This window comes from Pristis pectinata, chromosome 34, assembly GCF_009764475.1.
Source record: "Pristis pectinata isolate sPriPec2 chromosome 34, sPriPec2.1.pri, whole genome shotgun sequence".
NCBI lineage: Eukaryota > Metazoa > Chordata > Chondrichthyes > Rhinopristiformes > Pristidae > Pristis > Pristis pectinata.
The window spans coordinates 1,203,846-1,219,757 of record NC_067438.1 but is presented as its reverse complement, the minus strand read 5'-3'; the positions used below and the strand labels follow the sequence as shown (position 1 = coordinate 1,219,757).

Genomic DNA, 15,912 nt, shown 5'->3' with positions numbered 1-15,912 from the left:
CAAAGCCCACTGGGCTCTGAGCAAACCACGTGCAATGTGAGACACAAGAGACTATAGCGGATGGAATCTGGAGGAACTCAGCAGGTCAAGCAGGATCTGTGGGGGGGGGGGGGGGAGGAATTGTTGAGATTTCGGGTCTGTAACAGGACTCATGATGCAGGGTTTCCACCCGAAACGTTGACAATTCCTCCCACAGATGCTGCTTGACTTACTACGTTCCTCCAGCAGAGTGTTTGTTGCCCCATGTGCAACACTTACCCTTCCCTGCCCAGTGCCTCATTACCATTCTGTACAAGGCGATGAACCTACCAAACACACTTTATCTTTGTGACTTTCCTGCAGTGAAATAATTCAAACTAACACACATTTTTTGCCAACTCAGGTTGACCAAAGGTGACCAGGACAGGGGCAGATCAGTTTGGGATGTGTTTGATGTGAACTGGACCCAGACGCTGCCCAGAACTGAACTCTCAATCAGACCATCAATAGCCTTGGGAAGAAGGAACCTCTCCAGCCCATATCCGAATCCAGGTGGGGCTGATGCCTCAGTGCATTGTTTGGTCCACCATTGTTCAGATTGTCTCTTTAGTTCTCCAAGTCATCTGTAATTTCTTCCAGCTCCACCTCATCTCTGTATCTGGGATCACACATAAATAAGGTACGGGGTTTCCAACAGCAAGGTTGATGTAAACCAGTCTAGAGCTCCCAGTGTTATACCCCACACAATATCGCTCCCGTGCTCCATAACAGTGCTCTTCCAACAGCAACCCAAAGCTTTCCTCTACAGCCAAGAGTAAAATTGAATCCCCACGGATTCCAATTTGATATCAATGATTTGGATAAGAAACTACAAGGCATGGTTAATAAGTTTACAGATGACACTAAAATCAGTGGTACAGTGGACAATGAAGAAGGTTATCAAAACTTACAAGGGGATCTTGATCAGCTGAGTAAGTGGGCCGAGGAATGGCAAATGGAGTTTAATTTGGATAAGTGAGAGGTGTTGCATTTTGGAAAGTCAAGTCCAGGTAGGACATTCACAGTGAATGGTGGGGCAGGGAAGTGTTGTAGAACAGAGGGACCTTGGAGTACAAGTACATAGTTCTCTGAAAGTGGTGTCACAGGTAGACAGGGTGGTGAAGAAGGCTTTTGGCATCTGGCCTTCGTAAGTCACGGCATTGAGTGTAGAAGTTGGGAGGTCATGATGTGGTTGTACAGGACATCTGTGAGCCCGCACTTGGAGTATGGTGTTCGGAGTTGTTCACCCTGCTATAGGAAAGATGTTATTAGCTGGAACGAGTGCAGGTACAGTAGTGTAGGGCAGGCACAGCAGTTTATTGTAGCGGAATTGAACCCAGGTTCAATTCCGGCCACTGTCTATAAGGAGTTTGTATGTTCTCCCCGTGTCTGCGTGGGTTTCCTGGGGTGTTCCAGTTTCCTCCCACATTCCAAAGACGTACGGGTTAGGAAGTTGTGGGCTTGCTATGTTGGCACCAGAAGCATGGCGATTCTTGCGGTCTGCCCCAGAACACTCTACGCAAAAGATGCATTTCACTGTGTGTTTCAATGTACATGTGACTAATAAAGATATCTTATCTTATCTAAAAACATTTACAAGGATGCTGCTGGACTGAGTTATAGGGAGAGGTTGGACAGGCTAGGACTTTATTCCATAGGAGACTGAGAGGTGATCTTATAGTGTATAAAATCATGAGGCATAGATAGAATGAATGCACTCAGTCTTTTTCCCAGGAGAGGGAATCAAAAACTAGAGGGCATAGGTTTAAGGTGAGAGGGGAAAGATTTAATAGGAACTTGAGGGGCAATTTTTTTTTTACACAAAGGGTGGTATCTATGTGGAGTCAGCTGCTAGAGGAAGTGGTTGAGGCAGGTACATGGATTGGAAAGGTTTAGAAGGTTATGGGTCAAACTCTGGCAAATGGGACTAGCTTGAATGGGGCATCTTGGTCAGCATGGACCAGTTGGGCAGAAGGGCCTGTTGCCCTGCTGTATAACTCTATGATGACAAGCCTATCACGTGGAACCTTTGACTAAAAAAAACGCTGGAAGATGAAACTCCTCCATCCCCGATGCATCCCTGTTAACTTTGCTGCCTGCTGCATTGGTGTGCCCGCCTTGTGAGTTACAGCATTGGCGTGAATCTCCTCGCACTCAGTCCTATTGTCTGTCCTCGAGACGTGCACACTCTTGGTCCCAGTGTGCCATTACGTCACCGCATGCAGATGATCAATAAACTAAGCAAGCCGTTTTTGTATAAAAAAAACAGTATAAGGGTCTTTAATGAACAGAATTGAACAGAGAATAAACCCCCAAGGGGTTTTCGGAACCAGGTGAGCACATAAAAAACTAACAAGAAGTAATTAATTTTCGGAGGGTGGGGAGGGGAAGGGTAGAGTTCTGGACCTTAGCATGAAACCTAACACATTTCAATAGCTGCTCACCAATCTCCAGCAGGCACACTGAACACCGATGACCCTGCCAATACACGAGACAGTAGTCTCGCTCGGACCTTTGCTAAACATACGTGTCGTGCCAAAACATGAAGAGGGACTCAGGAAATGGCCATCCGTGTCTCTGCAGAGCACTGAGGGAGATTTCTGCACACAGTCCATGAGGCTTCAAGTCAAATTCTATCCACAAGATTAAAAAAAATAACTTAAAGGACAGTATAGACTGCATATCAAACCACTAACAGGGAGCTTGTTCCATAGACTTCCTCAACAGATTTGATCTTGGGTTGTGTTGATTTCAATAACCTCGAGCAGACAAGGGGTGGGGGGGGGGGGGGGGGGTGGTTCCCGCCAGGAAAAAATGGGTCCTGCATTTCACTTCACACCCTCAGTAGGTCCTTTTATTCCATTTTGGAAATATAATCCTGGCCATGGAGGAACATGGAGTCAGTCCGTGCTCCCACAGACAGCATCGAGGTAACGGGCAGTTAATGTTTATTTAGTGCTGTTGGACACTGCACCTGCTCCTCTGTGAATATGATGGGAACCCTGAGCACCTCAATATAACATCCCATCCAAATATCAGTCCCTCTCACAGTGCGCCGCTCCCTCAGCACTGCCCCCCCCACAGTGTGACACTCCCTCAGTACCACCCCTCCCACAGTGCGCCACTCCCTTAGCACTGCCCCTTCCAGTGTGACCCTCCCTCAGCACAAATGCTCCCACAGTGTGACACTCTCTCAGCACTGCCCCCCCACAGTGCGCCGCTCCCTTAGCACTGCCCCTCCCAGTGTGACCCTCCCTCAGCACAAATGCTCCCACAGTGACACTCTCTCAGCACTGCCCCTCCCACAGTGTGACGCTCCCTCAGTACCATCCCTCCCACAGTGTGATGCTCCCTCAGTACCATCCCTCCCACAGTGCGCCATTCCCTTAGCACTGCTCCTCCCACAGTGTGACCCTCTCTCAGCACAACTCCTCCCACAGTGTGACACTCCCTCAGCACTGCCCCTCCCACAGTGTGACCCTCCCACAGTGCAGCGCTCCCTCAGCATGGCTACACCAACATGACCAGTACTTCCTTGGTGGTCCCTCCAATAATGGGTTGTTCCCTCAGTAAATGCTGTGGAGGTGGGATTGGAAGGAGCTCGCTGTTGCCAAGGGTGGGGGAGTGGAGATGTGTGGGGGGGGGGGGCTGCTGTGCTGGTTTTGAGTGGATCCAGCATACAGAAGGGATGTCACCAGGTCAGATCCAAGTGGAGAGCGAGACAGCTTGGAGATTCCCATTCCAAGAGTGGGAAGTGTGCCCATGGTAGAGCCAAGAAGGCGGAGGGCTGGGAATGTTGCAGCATGTTCCCCCACCCTCTCCCAAAAGATCCCTCTTGTGCTGGACAGTTCACCCAGCAGGTTCCCTCATCACTTGCCCACCCGCTCAGATCAACTGAACCCAGGAGGAAGCTCACCCCCTCCTCACTACGGACCACTCCTGTAAACACTGCCTGACTTCAAAGACCGGTCTCTACAGCAATGCCGTTCACGATGGAAGATTTAAAATTCACAGTTTAAGACACAGGGCAAAACTAATGAGAGCCACTGGACAACACCTCCAGCAGCAGGGAGGGAGAGGGGTAGCTCCTGGTGCTGAATGGGTATAACGTGGGCTGTTAGTGTCCTCGCCTCAGGCATGGAAACAGCTCGACCGGTGCTGTGTGGAGGTTAAATCCTGAGCAAATCTACCCTGGCATCTCTAAGGGACAGCTTTCACTGGAGCTGCATGGTTAATAACAAGCCCTGCCCTTCGAGCTGTGTGGAAAGTAAACACTCCAACCACCTCCAGAATGGGCCAGAGTTTCCACGAGAGTTTGGTGGGTGGAGACGATGAGGTGTGGGGGTGGGGGATGACTGTTCTCTCAGTGCTGCAGAATTCGGGCTGAAGAGAGGGAGGGGACAGAGCGAGGGACAGAAAGACGAGGGGCTCAAGAGGGCCCAATCACAGTCAGGCTGCTTTCAGGCATGGCATCTTGGTAGGCTTCGAGTCTGGCCAGCCGATTCTGCTCTAGGGCTATGGCCTCGGCCGAGTGCTTACACTTCTCAGAGCCGCACTGGCAAGTGAAGTATTTACACTTGATGTCCCAGAACCGGTCGCCGTAATCGAACCTGGGGAGAGGGAGGAAAGACAGCTGAAATCTTGCAACAGTGAACGTCTGTACATGGAACCTCCTCCGCCCCATCCCAACATTCAAAGAATCCGTACGTTAACTCCAGCCTCAGCCCCCTGATCATTAATGCCCAACAGTCAGGAGTTCTGATGGCGCCAGTCACCTGCCTCAACCTCAGCAGCTTTGGGGCAGTGAGGCCGTGTGTGAAGGGGTTCCTGATGTCACCTAGGCCCTGCTTTAATGCTCCCTCCTTCTCGCACCAACCCCTGTGTAAATCATTCTGCAATGTGGGCTTTAGGGAGGTGAGGGGAAGGGGAAGTCTGCTCCCCCACTGGATGATCAGAATATAATCTCAGCTCTCCATTTTCACATGCCCCTGGTAAGCCTGCACCCCCTTACTTATCCAGTAACTACACCTCTCTGCCAAAGATTCCAATTCAAGCATCCTTTGAGGAAGAGAGTTCCGAAGCCTTGAGACCCTCTGAGAGAAAATTGGGTGACCACTTATTTTTGATACAGTGACCCCGAGTTCTTGGATTTTCCCACAAGAAGAAACACCCTCTTCACACCCACTTGGTCAAGACCCCTCAGAATCTTTTATACTTGAATGAAGTCTCCTCTCCTAAACTCCAGTGGATACAAGCCCAACCTTTCCTTTAAGACAACCTGCTGTTCCAGGTATTAGAAGAGAAAATACTGGAAACACTCAAGCAGTCAGGTGACATTGTTGGAAAGAGAAGCAGGATTAATGGTTCTGGTTGAATCACAGACACTGCCTGACCTGCTGTGCACTTCTGTTTATATTTCAGTTTTCCAGTAACTGGAGTTTCTCAGTTTAGTGAACATTTTCTGAACAGCTTCTAAAGAATTAACATCCATAAGGAGGCCAATACCGTCAGTACACAGTATTCCGGGGGTGGTCTCACCAATATAACTGACTGGTGAGACCACAAAGTACCATATTGGTGAGAGCTTTGTATTCAATTCCTCTCATGATAAACAATGACATTCTGTTAACTTTCTTGCTGTACCTGCAATTCATGCACTAACACACCCAGACCACTCTCCACATTGCAATCTCTCATCATTTACATAACAGGCATCTTTTGTTAACTTTTCCTGCCAACATTGACGACTTCACATTTCCCCACATTACACTCCATTTGCCAGATCTCTGTCCTCTCACTTAGAGTCACAGAGCAATACAGCACGGATACAGGCCCTTCGGCCCAACCAGTCCATGCCGACCACAGTGCCCACCCAGCTAGTCCCAATTTCCTTCATTCGGCCCATATCCCCCCATGCCCCACCCTCCATATATCTATCCAAGTGCTTCTTAAATGACACTACTGTACCTGCTTCACCCACTTCCTCTGGCAGTTCCATACACTCACCACCCTCTGCATGAAAAAGTTGCACCTCAGGTCCCTTTTAAATCTTTCCCCTCTCACCCTAAATCGACGTCCTCGAGTTTTGGACTCCCCCACCCAGGGGAAAAGACTGTTACCATTAAACTTAACCTATCAATAGCCCTTTGTATCCTCCTTACACCCTCTTCACTACCGACTTCCCTACCTATCTGTGAGTCTCAGCAAATTTAACAACTACACCTTCATCCAAGTTGTTTCTAACAAGGTGAGGCCCCCACACTGATTCTGGTGGCTTGTTACATCTTGCTAACCAGGAAAAGAACAAAATGGCCTCTTTTTGCAGTCCAATAGGGAATTAATTTATGTTATTTCCTACCGCATGATCTTCAATTGTCTGCCATAGCCTTTGACGTGGCTCTTTATCAAATATTTTCAGGAAATCTAACCGGAGCACACCCACTGGTTCTGCAGCACATGTTACTTCTTCCAAGAACTTCAATAAGCTGGTCAAACCTTACAAACCCTTTCACAAAACCTCATGGACTTTGCCCAATTCCCTTGAATTTTTCTGCTACAATATCTCTAATAATAGTCTCTAATCTTATGACAGAGGTTGGGCCAACTGGCTTGTAGTTTCCTGTTTTCCGACTACCCCCTTTCAATGATGGAATTTGCTATTCTCCAATCTAATGAAACCTTCCCTGACCAAATCTCTCTCTAACCTGCCAAACCTTCTGATCATCTGGTCTCAGTGGAAAGGTTTAGGGAAGGAATCTGAGTTAAGTGTCAGTGGAGCCTCGAGTCACCTACCCCAGTTCCTCGTCTGTCCGGATGTCCCGGCTGCTAAAGAACGCGATCCGGGGGAAACGCAGGTCCTGGTGTAGCATGAAAACGCGGACAGGGATGATGTTCGGATCGCACAGGTGGTTAATGAAGCGGCTCACATTGCCGTAGTAACGGGCGTCGATGCAATACACCTCTCCATCCTGGATCACATGGCAACAGAGTGAGACAGAGACACGCATCACACTGTGATACACACGTGTGCATACAGTGATACACCACACACGTGCAGATTCACACACACACGTCCAAACATATAGATATAGTGTCACATACAATGTTAAACTCACACACACAACACAAACATAGAGTTGTCCACAGACAGTTTACAGAGTCAAGCACAGACATGCAGTCTCACATACAGAGGATAATACACATACACAAACCCGGACACACAGAGCGTTTTTCTTCTCTCTAACTTAACACACATCACCCCCACCCCAACCCCCCAGTTGGGTCCATCCTGAATTCCAGAAAGTTCCGGGACACAGGATACACTAGGGCCAGGAGACTACCTGCTCTTTAAATGACACACCCAGGCACCTTGTGAGGTTGCCACTGTTGTGGGTAGCTCCCTCCATCACCGTCCGGCCTAACCCTGTTAAACAGGTTTCCAGGAAACCTGAGATGTGTTTTCAATGACAGCGAAAGTGCTTCAACCAAAAATGATTTAAAATGAACACAATGGCCCTGCTCAGTTTTGTTTCAGGTGAGTTGAACTTCCGTTCCCTGAGCACCCAGGGGTGGGGGTGTTAACCGAGGTGACGGAGGTGCTGCCTAGCTGCACCGCTGGAGCCCAGTTGGGAGGGGTGGGAATGAGACAGTGTTCGCTGGCTGCGTACCTTGTTGTCCAGGTCAAAGAGGTAGGAGTCATCCTCACGGACATCGGCCTCTGCGTCCGAGATGATCTCGCCCACGTACCTAAACAGCAGAGGGCAGCTGTTAGACTCCATCATGAGAGAGAGCATGAGGCAGAGTGGTGGGGGGGTCAGGGGAAGGATGGAGGGAGGGTGGTTGGGGGGAAGGAGACAGAGAGAGTGCAGAGATCAAGAGGGAAAGTGGGGAGGGAGAGGGGAGAGGAGGGGGGGATAGAAGGAAGGGGATAGAAGGAGAAAGAAATGGAGGAGGGGAGGAAGAGGGGGAGTGCATGCCTGGTCTACACCCACACATAATGTCCCAGTGTTTGATGAAACACATCTTCCCACACAAAGATCCACACAGTTCCACTGACAGCCACTCCAAAGCTTTAGGGTAAACGGTGCTGTGAACAGGTCAGGAGAAGGGCAGGTGTCAGGGTCAGGGGTCACTGGCTGAGGGCTGAGGGGTGAGGGGTGGGGGTCAGGGATCCAATAGGAGGAAGCAGCATCACTGAGTGAGAAACATTCTACTGTGTGATGGCTGGGGAAGTGGAATAAAACCAGGAAGCAGTGGTAACACCGGCAGGTCTGGCAGAGTTCCTGGGAATCAGAGACCTGGAAAATCACGTTGGCCATCCTGGGGAAGGCCAGCAACAAGGCAGTGAGTGGATGGAAGGAACTGTGGGTCACACCCATGAAGGGGACGGGCACCTCTTCACGGGAGCCCACAGCAGATGGTGGGCAGCACTCCCCAGGACCCACATGGCTCACTGACATCCGGGTCTGGGAGTCCTGGACCGGGGGACACAGCAGATCAACACGCACACACACACACGTGCACATGCACACAGACACGCACACAGAGGGGAGTACCTCATTCACCCACTCAGGATAGAGGGGGTTGGAGGGACGGGGGGGTAGAGTCGTGGAGGGATGGGCCAGCCATCAGTAGATGGGTCACACAGAGGAGAAGGGAAACGAGATCCTGGGTTGAGGAGCCTCTCTCGGGATGGGACACTGTGCACCCCGCCCCAGCAACAGTACTCACTCGCAGATGAAGGTTCCTTGTGGGATATCCTGTAAGGCTCTCACTCCCCAGCCCATCTTCTCCGTCCGGTACAGCTGCAGGCGGACCCTTCCCAGCAAGAACAGGGAACAATCGGATCAGGAAGCAGCTTAGATCAGAGCAAATCTCAGCACCCAACATGCCTTACTCTGCCCCCACCAGAGTCGGAGTCACAGGGTCGTACAGCACAGAAACAGGCCCTTCGGCCAATCGTCCACGCCTACTCTTTTGCCCATTTACAATGATCCCACGCTCCCAGTAGAACTGTACCCTTCTCTGCTTTGCCTATTTATGTCTGTCTACATGTCTGAAACATTGTGCATGTATCTGATTCCATCACCACCTTTGGCAGTGCTCCCCACTCTGTCCCAGAGGCTCTTTCGGTGTTTCCAGAGGAGAAGGTTCAGCTGAGCTCCTGCCACCTCCCTCCCCACCCTGTCCCTCCCCCAGCTCCCCCCCACCCCTTGCCCTGCCCCACTCCCTCCTTCCCTGCCCTGTCCCTCCCCCTGAGCCCTCCGTCCTTCCCCGTCATTCCTCCCCCCCCGCTCCCCCCTCCTTGCCCTGCCCTTGCCCCACTCCCTCCCTCTCCGCCCTGTCCCTCCCCGAGCCCTCCCTCCCTCCCCGCCCTGTCCCTCCCCGAGCCCTCCCTCCCTCCCCACCCTGTCCCTCCCTGAGCCCTCCCTCCCTGTCCCTCCCCCCCCCACCCTCCCTCCCTGGGGTGACTGGGGGGTGACATCATACACGTGTGACGTCTGTAAACATGCAGCTTCCAAACCCTTGGGTGAGGAATACTGTGCAAACCAGATGAACAGGAAACAGGAAGGAAGATACTGGGCTGGTTCTTTCTCATCCAGTCCAGGCCAACTGTACTGTGACCTCCCTGGACACCCCAGCCCAGTGCAGACAGGGGCACCAAGGCCGATCTGCTGATGAGCATATCTCAGCTTGGAAATATATCACTGGTCCTTCACCCTAACTGGGTCTGAATGCTGAAACTCCCTCCCAAACAGCACTGAGTGAAGACCTTCACCAGAAGGATCACAGCATGCGAACCAGCAGCTCACCCCGACCACCTCAAGGCCCATAAGAGGTGGGCAAAAAATACCAAACCTCAGATGGTCACATAAAAGTGAAGAATACTCCAAAGGAACTTTAAAGAGTTTAATGAAATATCCAGGGAAGGAATACAAGAGTGATAAGCTGCTGATCTAGATCTGGGTGAATGTGATCTTGGTGGGTAGGGTTTGGTGAAAGGGCTAAGAGCAGCAGCACCAATTGGCATGAATAGAAGTGTGGCTAATAGAAGATGTAGTGTTGGGTAAATGGATCATCTTTGGATTGCACACAGTGCCACTGGGATCAGTGCGAGAGCCTCAACTAACAACGATTTGGATGAAGGGGCCGAGTATATTGTGGCTAGGTTTGATGATACAAAGATGGGTGGATCAGCAAGTTGTGAGAAGGACACAGAGGTCCTGCAAAGGGGCTATAAGTTGGTTACGTGAGTGGGCTGCAATTTGGGAGGTGGGGATAATGTGAGAAAAAGTGAGGTTATCCACCTTGGAATCAAGAATGAAAAGGTTGTTATTTAAATGGATTGAGACACACTGCAATGTGATGTAAAGGTCCTGGTGTACGAAACGTAATGTGTGGCACACAGATGCAGGAAGGTGAATGGAATGTTGGCGTTATTGCAAGGAGTATGGCGTATAAAAATAGGGAAGTGTTGATGCAACCTTAGAGGTCTCTGGTGAGTTCGCACCTGGATACTGGTCTCCAGATTTGAAGGCAGAGTGGACAGTGCAGAGCAGGTTCACATGCCTGATTCCTTGGGTGATGCGGTTGATGTATGAAGAACAGTTGAGCAGGCAGGGCCTATACAATGCAGTTTAGAATAAAGAGGGGTGACCTTATTGAGACATACAAGATTCTGAGGGGATCAAGGGACAGAGTGGATGCTGAGAGAGAGCTTCCCCCAGTGGGAGTGTCCAGAACCAGAGGGTGTAGTTTCAGAATAAGGGTCCACCAATTGAAGATGGAGGTGAGGAGAAACTGTGAATCTTTGGTGCTCTTTTCAGAGAATGGTAGAGGTGGAGTTACTAAATATATTCAGGGTGGAGAGAGACAGACATTTGAATTACAGTGATACCGAGAAGCGGTGTTGAGGACACGGTTGGATTAGCCATCAGCTTACTGAACGGCAGAGCAGGCTCGATGGGCTGACTGGCCCCCTTCTTACTCCAACGCCCCCTAACCCCAGCCACACTTACTTGATTCCACTTTGCACCACGCGATTCTTGCACGACCTCCAACAGGAGCATGCCTGATTGCACTCAAAGATCAGGGGAGGTTCGATCTTGTTAAATTCTTGCAACAGACGCCCATCCTGCCAATGCAAAGCAGCAAAGGTTAATGGTGAAACTCCCTGGGGCTTGCGTTATCACTTGACTCATCCAAGTAAAAATGCCGGTCACAGTGAAACACAACCCGAATCACCTGGTCAGACAGGAAAACCATCGCAGCTGATGGGAGGTTTGGTGGTGAGTTCTGACAGCTCGACACTGGATCCCTCGCTCTCTGTGGTTTATGTCAATGACTGAGACATAGATGTGGGTGCTGTGATTAAGAAGCATGCTGATGGTCAGGAAGGCGGTTCTGGGCTACAGGAAGGTATCGACAGATTAGTTGAGTGGGCAAAACAACAGGAAATGGAGTTCAGTCCAGAGAATGCGAGATGTGTTCAGGGACAGCAGAGGTGCGGGAACTTGTAGTAACTGGTGGGAGACTGATAAATGGAGAGGAACCGAGAGATCTCTGCAGATTCCTGAAGGCTGACAGACAGGTGGATGAGGTGGTTTGAGAAGGCATCTGCTTTCTTGGCTGAGGCACAGAATGCAAGAGCAGGGAGGTCTTGCTGGAACTGAATAAACAAGAGCACTGTGTACAGTTCTGGTCACCATACTCCAGGAGGGTGTGACCGGAACAAGAGGGAGCAGAGGATGTTTAAAAATATGGAGAATCAGAGTTATCGAGCAAGAATGAGGAGGGTGAGGCTGCTTTCTTAGAAACAGAGTTCAAAGTGTACAAATTATGAGTCCTGTTCAGGGTGATCTGGAAGGACCTACTGTCCTTGTCAGAGGAGTCAATTACTAAGTGAGCTGAGATTTGTTAAATTGCAAGCTGGATTAGCGAGATGAGTGAGGTTTATACTGGAGGGTGGTGTGGGTCTGGGGTCACTGCCTGGAAGGATGGAGACTAAAACTCTCATCACAGTTAAAAGGTCCTGTGACGTGCAGGACTGTAGACTGAGAGCTGGAAGGTGGGATTAAGGAGGATAGCTCTTGTTTAGGTTGGTAATTGGTTTATTATTGTCACAAGTACCAAGATAAGAGTGAAAAATTTTGCTTTGCTGTCATCCAGGCAGCTCATTTCAAACATTACATCAAATTACTACGAAGAGAAAAGCAATAACAGAATGCAGAATATAGTGTTACAGTTACAGACAAAGTGCAGCTCAGGTAGACAAATAAAGTGTGAGGGCCATGACGAGGTAGACTGAGAGATCAAGAGTTCATCCTTATCGTACAAGAGGCCTGTTCAAGTGGGATGGAAGCTCTCCTTGTCTGGTGGTGCATGTTTTCAAGCTTTTACTCGATGGCAGAGGGGAGGAGAGAGAGTGACTGGGGTGGGAGGGATCTGTGATCATGTTGGCTGCTTTCCCAAGGCAGTGGGAAGAGTAGATCAAGTTAGTGGAGTGGAGACTGGATTTAGTGATAGTCTAGGCTGCGTTCACAACTCTGCAATTTCTAGCAGTCTTGGCAGAGCGTGGTCCTAACAGGAAGAGTGATGCCTTCCTGTGCCATAAACCTCTAACGATTCCACACGGAATCAAAAGGAAATGACAGGCCCGGGGAACTTTACCTTATCATACCAGCAGCGAATACTGAGCTGGCCACAGAGACAGTTACTGGAGGAGCAGTCATCCAAACAGGTGCAGTGCTGTGGAGGAAGCAGAACAAATCAGAGGAGCAACAACACCTGACCACTTCTGCCAACACTGAGCTCATCTCACAAACGTCCTGAGGAACAACCTTGAAACAGACCTGAAGAACGAGTGGGGGTGAAACAAAATTGCGGAAGGTGGAAAATGGAAATTTAAGTTGGAAAAGCACAGTGGGTGAGAGGGTGTTGGAAACAGGTCAGTATGTGACCAGACTGGTGAGCAGCCCTAACCACATATCACGTCTGAAACGCTGGTCTATTCTTGCCTGGACTGACAGGAGAAGCTGGAGTAAACACTGAAGATGCTGGAAATCTGAAATAAGAACAGAAAACACTGGAAATACTCAGGTCAGGCAGCATCTGTGGGAAGAGAAATGGTTAATGTTTCAGGTCAAAGACCCTGGAAAGCATGGGTGTGGAGGAATAGAAAGGACAGTCAGATTACCTCTGATGGGGTGAGGCTAGGATTGCTGTGGCGATAAGCTGCTGACAAACATATCTGGTTGACAGATTTATGAGAGCAGTTACAGGGAGATAACACAAACAGAAGTCATGCAAAAACTGTGAAGGCAGAGCTGCAGGAAATGTCCGGTAGGTCAGACTATTCTAATGGAGGGATATTACAGAAGGATGATCAGCAGTGGAGCTGACTAGTTCTGTTTCCCGAAGTGTTGAATTTAATACCAAGTCTGGAAGGCGACAACAGCCCTGACGGAAGTTATTCCCTGAGCTTGTCACAGTGAAGGATTTCCTGAAAACGGAGGAAAGCAGATTTAAAATGGAAATGGGTAAATATTCCAATTGGCAGGGCTGAAGGGAGAGGTGATGGGTCCGGAGAGATGACACGGCAATCACAGGCCGAATGGCCTCCTCTCAGCCGTTTCATTAATCGTGATGGACTTGGAGAGTTCGGAAAATCGCTCAGCAGCACTCGCAGAAGTTGCAACTGCACCGTTACTGTTGACATTATAAAACTGACTGGGGAGCATTGACAGAGCAAAACACAAGTGACAGGCATGACAACAACAAGGTTTGTGGTTAAGAAATATGCAGTGATAGCTTCTGATTAATAAATAGATCCGGATTATCCACCTCAGAAATAACTGACGTTCTTCTCACAGGATGCAGACAGAAGACATGAGATACAGAGGGACAGAGAGAGAGGCAGCAGGTGGGAGCACGCATCAACACCATTCACCCATTACACTTTAAGATCAATACCAATAACTTGCACTTAATAATTGCCTTGTAGGAGGGCAAAGACACATGAAAAGGCTTGCATTCCGAGACATTCTTTCACGTCTCCTCAGAATCACCCAAAGCATCTCATGACCAGTGCACTACTTTCTGAAGTAGTTGTAACACAACAGCCAATGTCCCACAGAAACCTCTCACTAACAGCAATGTGTTAATGACCAACTAAGTGCTTGTCAGTAAGCCTGAGTAGAACGTGCATTGGTCCCAGGGCTCAGAGGAACTCTCCTGCTAGACTGGGTGGCCCTGGGATCTCCTGTGTTCACTTCTGAGCAGAAGGTTTAATGTCTTCTCTGCAGGCAGCCTCTCCAGCAGTGCACCGATCCTTTGGTGCTGCAACGGTACATCAGCTCTAACCTCAGGAGAGGAACACTAGGCCAGTGACCAGAAGCTAAAAGAAGAAGGGTTCAAGAAACAGCTGAGAGGAGAGCGAGGTGGAGGAGTCCAGCCCAGGGCCCAGGCACCTGACTGCTAGCGACGGGACTTGGGAATGATTGAGAGGCCTGAATTGGAAGAGCACAGAGGTTGTGGAGGATGGTAGGGCCTGGCTGGAGTCACAGAGGTACGGAGGAGGGAGGGCATGGAAGGACTGGATGAAAGTCATTTGGGATCTGATAATGACAGGAGTCCATTCGACCCACCGAGTCCAAGCTGGCTCCTTGGTGAGCGATTCTGTTTGTTCCCTTCCTCCTCTCGTTATTTTCCTCAACCCCTCCGAAACACACATGCCCATCAGCTGCCCTTTGATTCTCTTGCCATTAACATCCACTGAAGCTTAATTTACCGTGGCCAATTAACTACCAGCTTCAGGAAGAAATGGAGCACCCCAAGGTGGCCCAAAGAGAAAGTGTAAATGGTGTAGACAGCGCTCAAGGTCAGATCGAGCTGGAGCTGAGAGGCAGAAGCACTGTGCAGCTTCAGCGATGAATGAAAGGTGAGCAGCATATGGTTGCACCAGTTAACTTACTGGACTAACTAACAGCCAGGGCCCCAGGCTACTGATCCACAGACAGCTTGGCAGCTGAGGAATTTAAATTCAGGTCATTATATAAACCCAGAATTTAAAAAAATCAATACTGCTGACCATGAAACATCTGCCTCACTGATGTCCTTCAGGAAGAGAATCTGCCACCCTTACTCAGTCCGAGCAGTATAGTAGATGCCTAATTCGGGGCAATTAGGGATGGGCACAATGGTGGGATTGTCTGTCCACATCCTGTGAGCAAGTAAATTAGAAGAAAGTCAAGAGGTGAGGGGTGAACATTGGAGCGAGCCGTGGGTGAGCTGGGTGGGATTTGAGACGCTGTTGGACAGTTGAAGATTACACTCCCCCTCCCCTGTTAACGGGTTCTGGGTACCTGGAGGTGTGTGATGTTCCTGTCGATATTCATCGTGGACGTCTCACAGTTCTCAGAGATGTACTTGTAATCTTCTGGAGCCGTCTCCTCGTCCACTGCATTCACACATGGTATTGGGACGTTCTCGTACCCTCTTGCAATGTCCCTGAGAAAGGAGGGGAAGGGGAAAGGAGAGAAGACACAGACACAGATACAGTCAGCTCGGGATCCAACTCGGCATCAACAGAGACGTGCACATTTTATGGGCTTCCCTTGAACTTTTTAATCAAAATACTGATCCCTGTCATTGTATGTGGGAGCTTGCTGTGCTCAAATAGTTTCCGACACTGTCATGGTAACTACACCAGGAGTCCTCTGTTGGGAGCCTTTGGACATCCCGGGGTGGTAGGAGGAGCCACTGAAATGAATGTTCTTTCTGTTCTGAAGGCCAGCTGAGATTAGTTAACTGCGCAAACCCGGGGTGGTAGGAGGAGCCACTGAAATGAATGTTCTTTCTGTTCTGAAGGCCAGCTGAGATTAGTTAACTGCGCAA

General features: G+C 49.7%; 1 protein-coding gene across 1 annotated transcript in view; it reads right to left on the bottom strand.

Moving 5' to 3' along the window:
- Positions 1–3,284: 3,284 nt before the first annotated feature.
- Positions 3,285–15,912, bottom strand: part of LOC127585915 (histone-lysine N-methyltransferase EHMT2-like) — a 56,682-nt gene continuing 44,054 nt past the window's right edge. The window contains exons 26-32 of the mRNA XM_052043658.1: positions 15,381–15,525; positions 12,688–12,765; positions 11,037–11,152; positions 8,749–8,835; positions 7,686–7,764; positions 6,811–6,986; positions 3,285–4,628 (exon numbers count right to left, since the gene is read on the bottom strand). Coding sequence (XP_051899618.1) covers positions 4,448–4,628; positions 6,811–6,986; positions 7,686–7,764; positions 8,749–8,835; positions 11,037–11,152; positions 12,688–12,765; positions 15,381–15,525 — 862 coding nt within the window. The 3' untranslated portion in view covers positions 3,285–4,447. The remainder of the gene's footprint in view (positions 4,629–6,810; positions 6,987–7,685; positions 7,765–8,748; positions 8,836–11,036; positions 11,153–12,687; positions 12,766–15,380; positions 15,526–15,912) is intronic.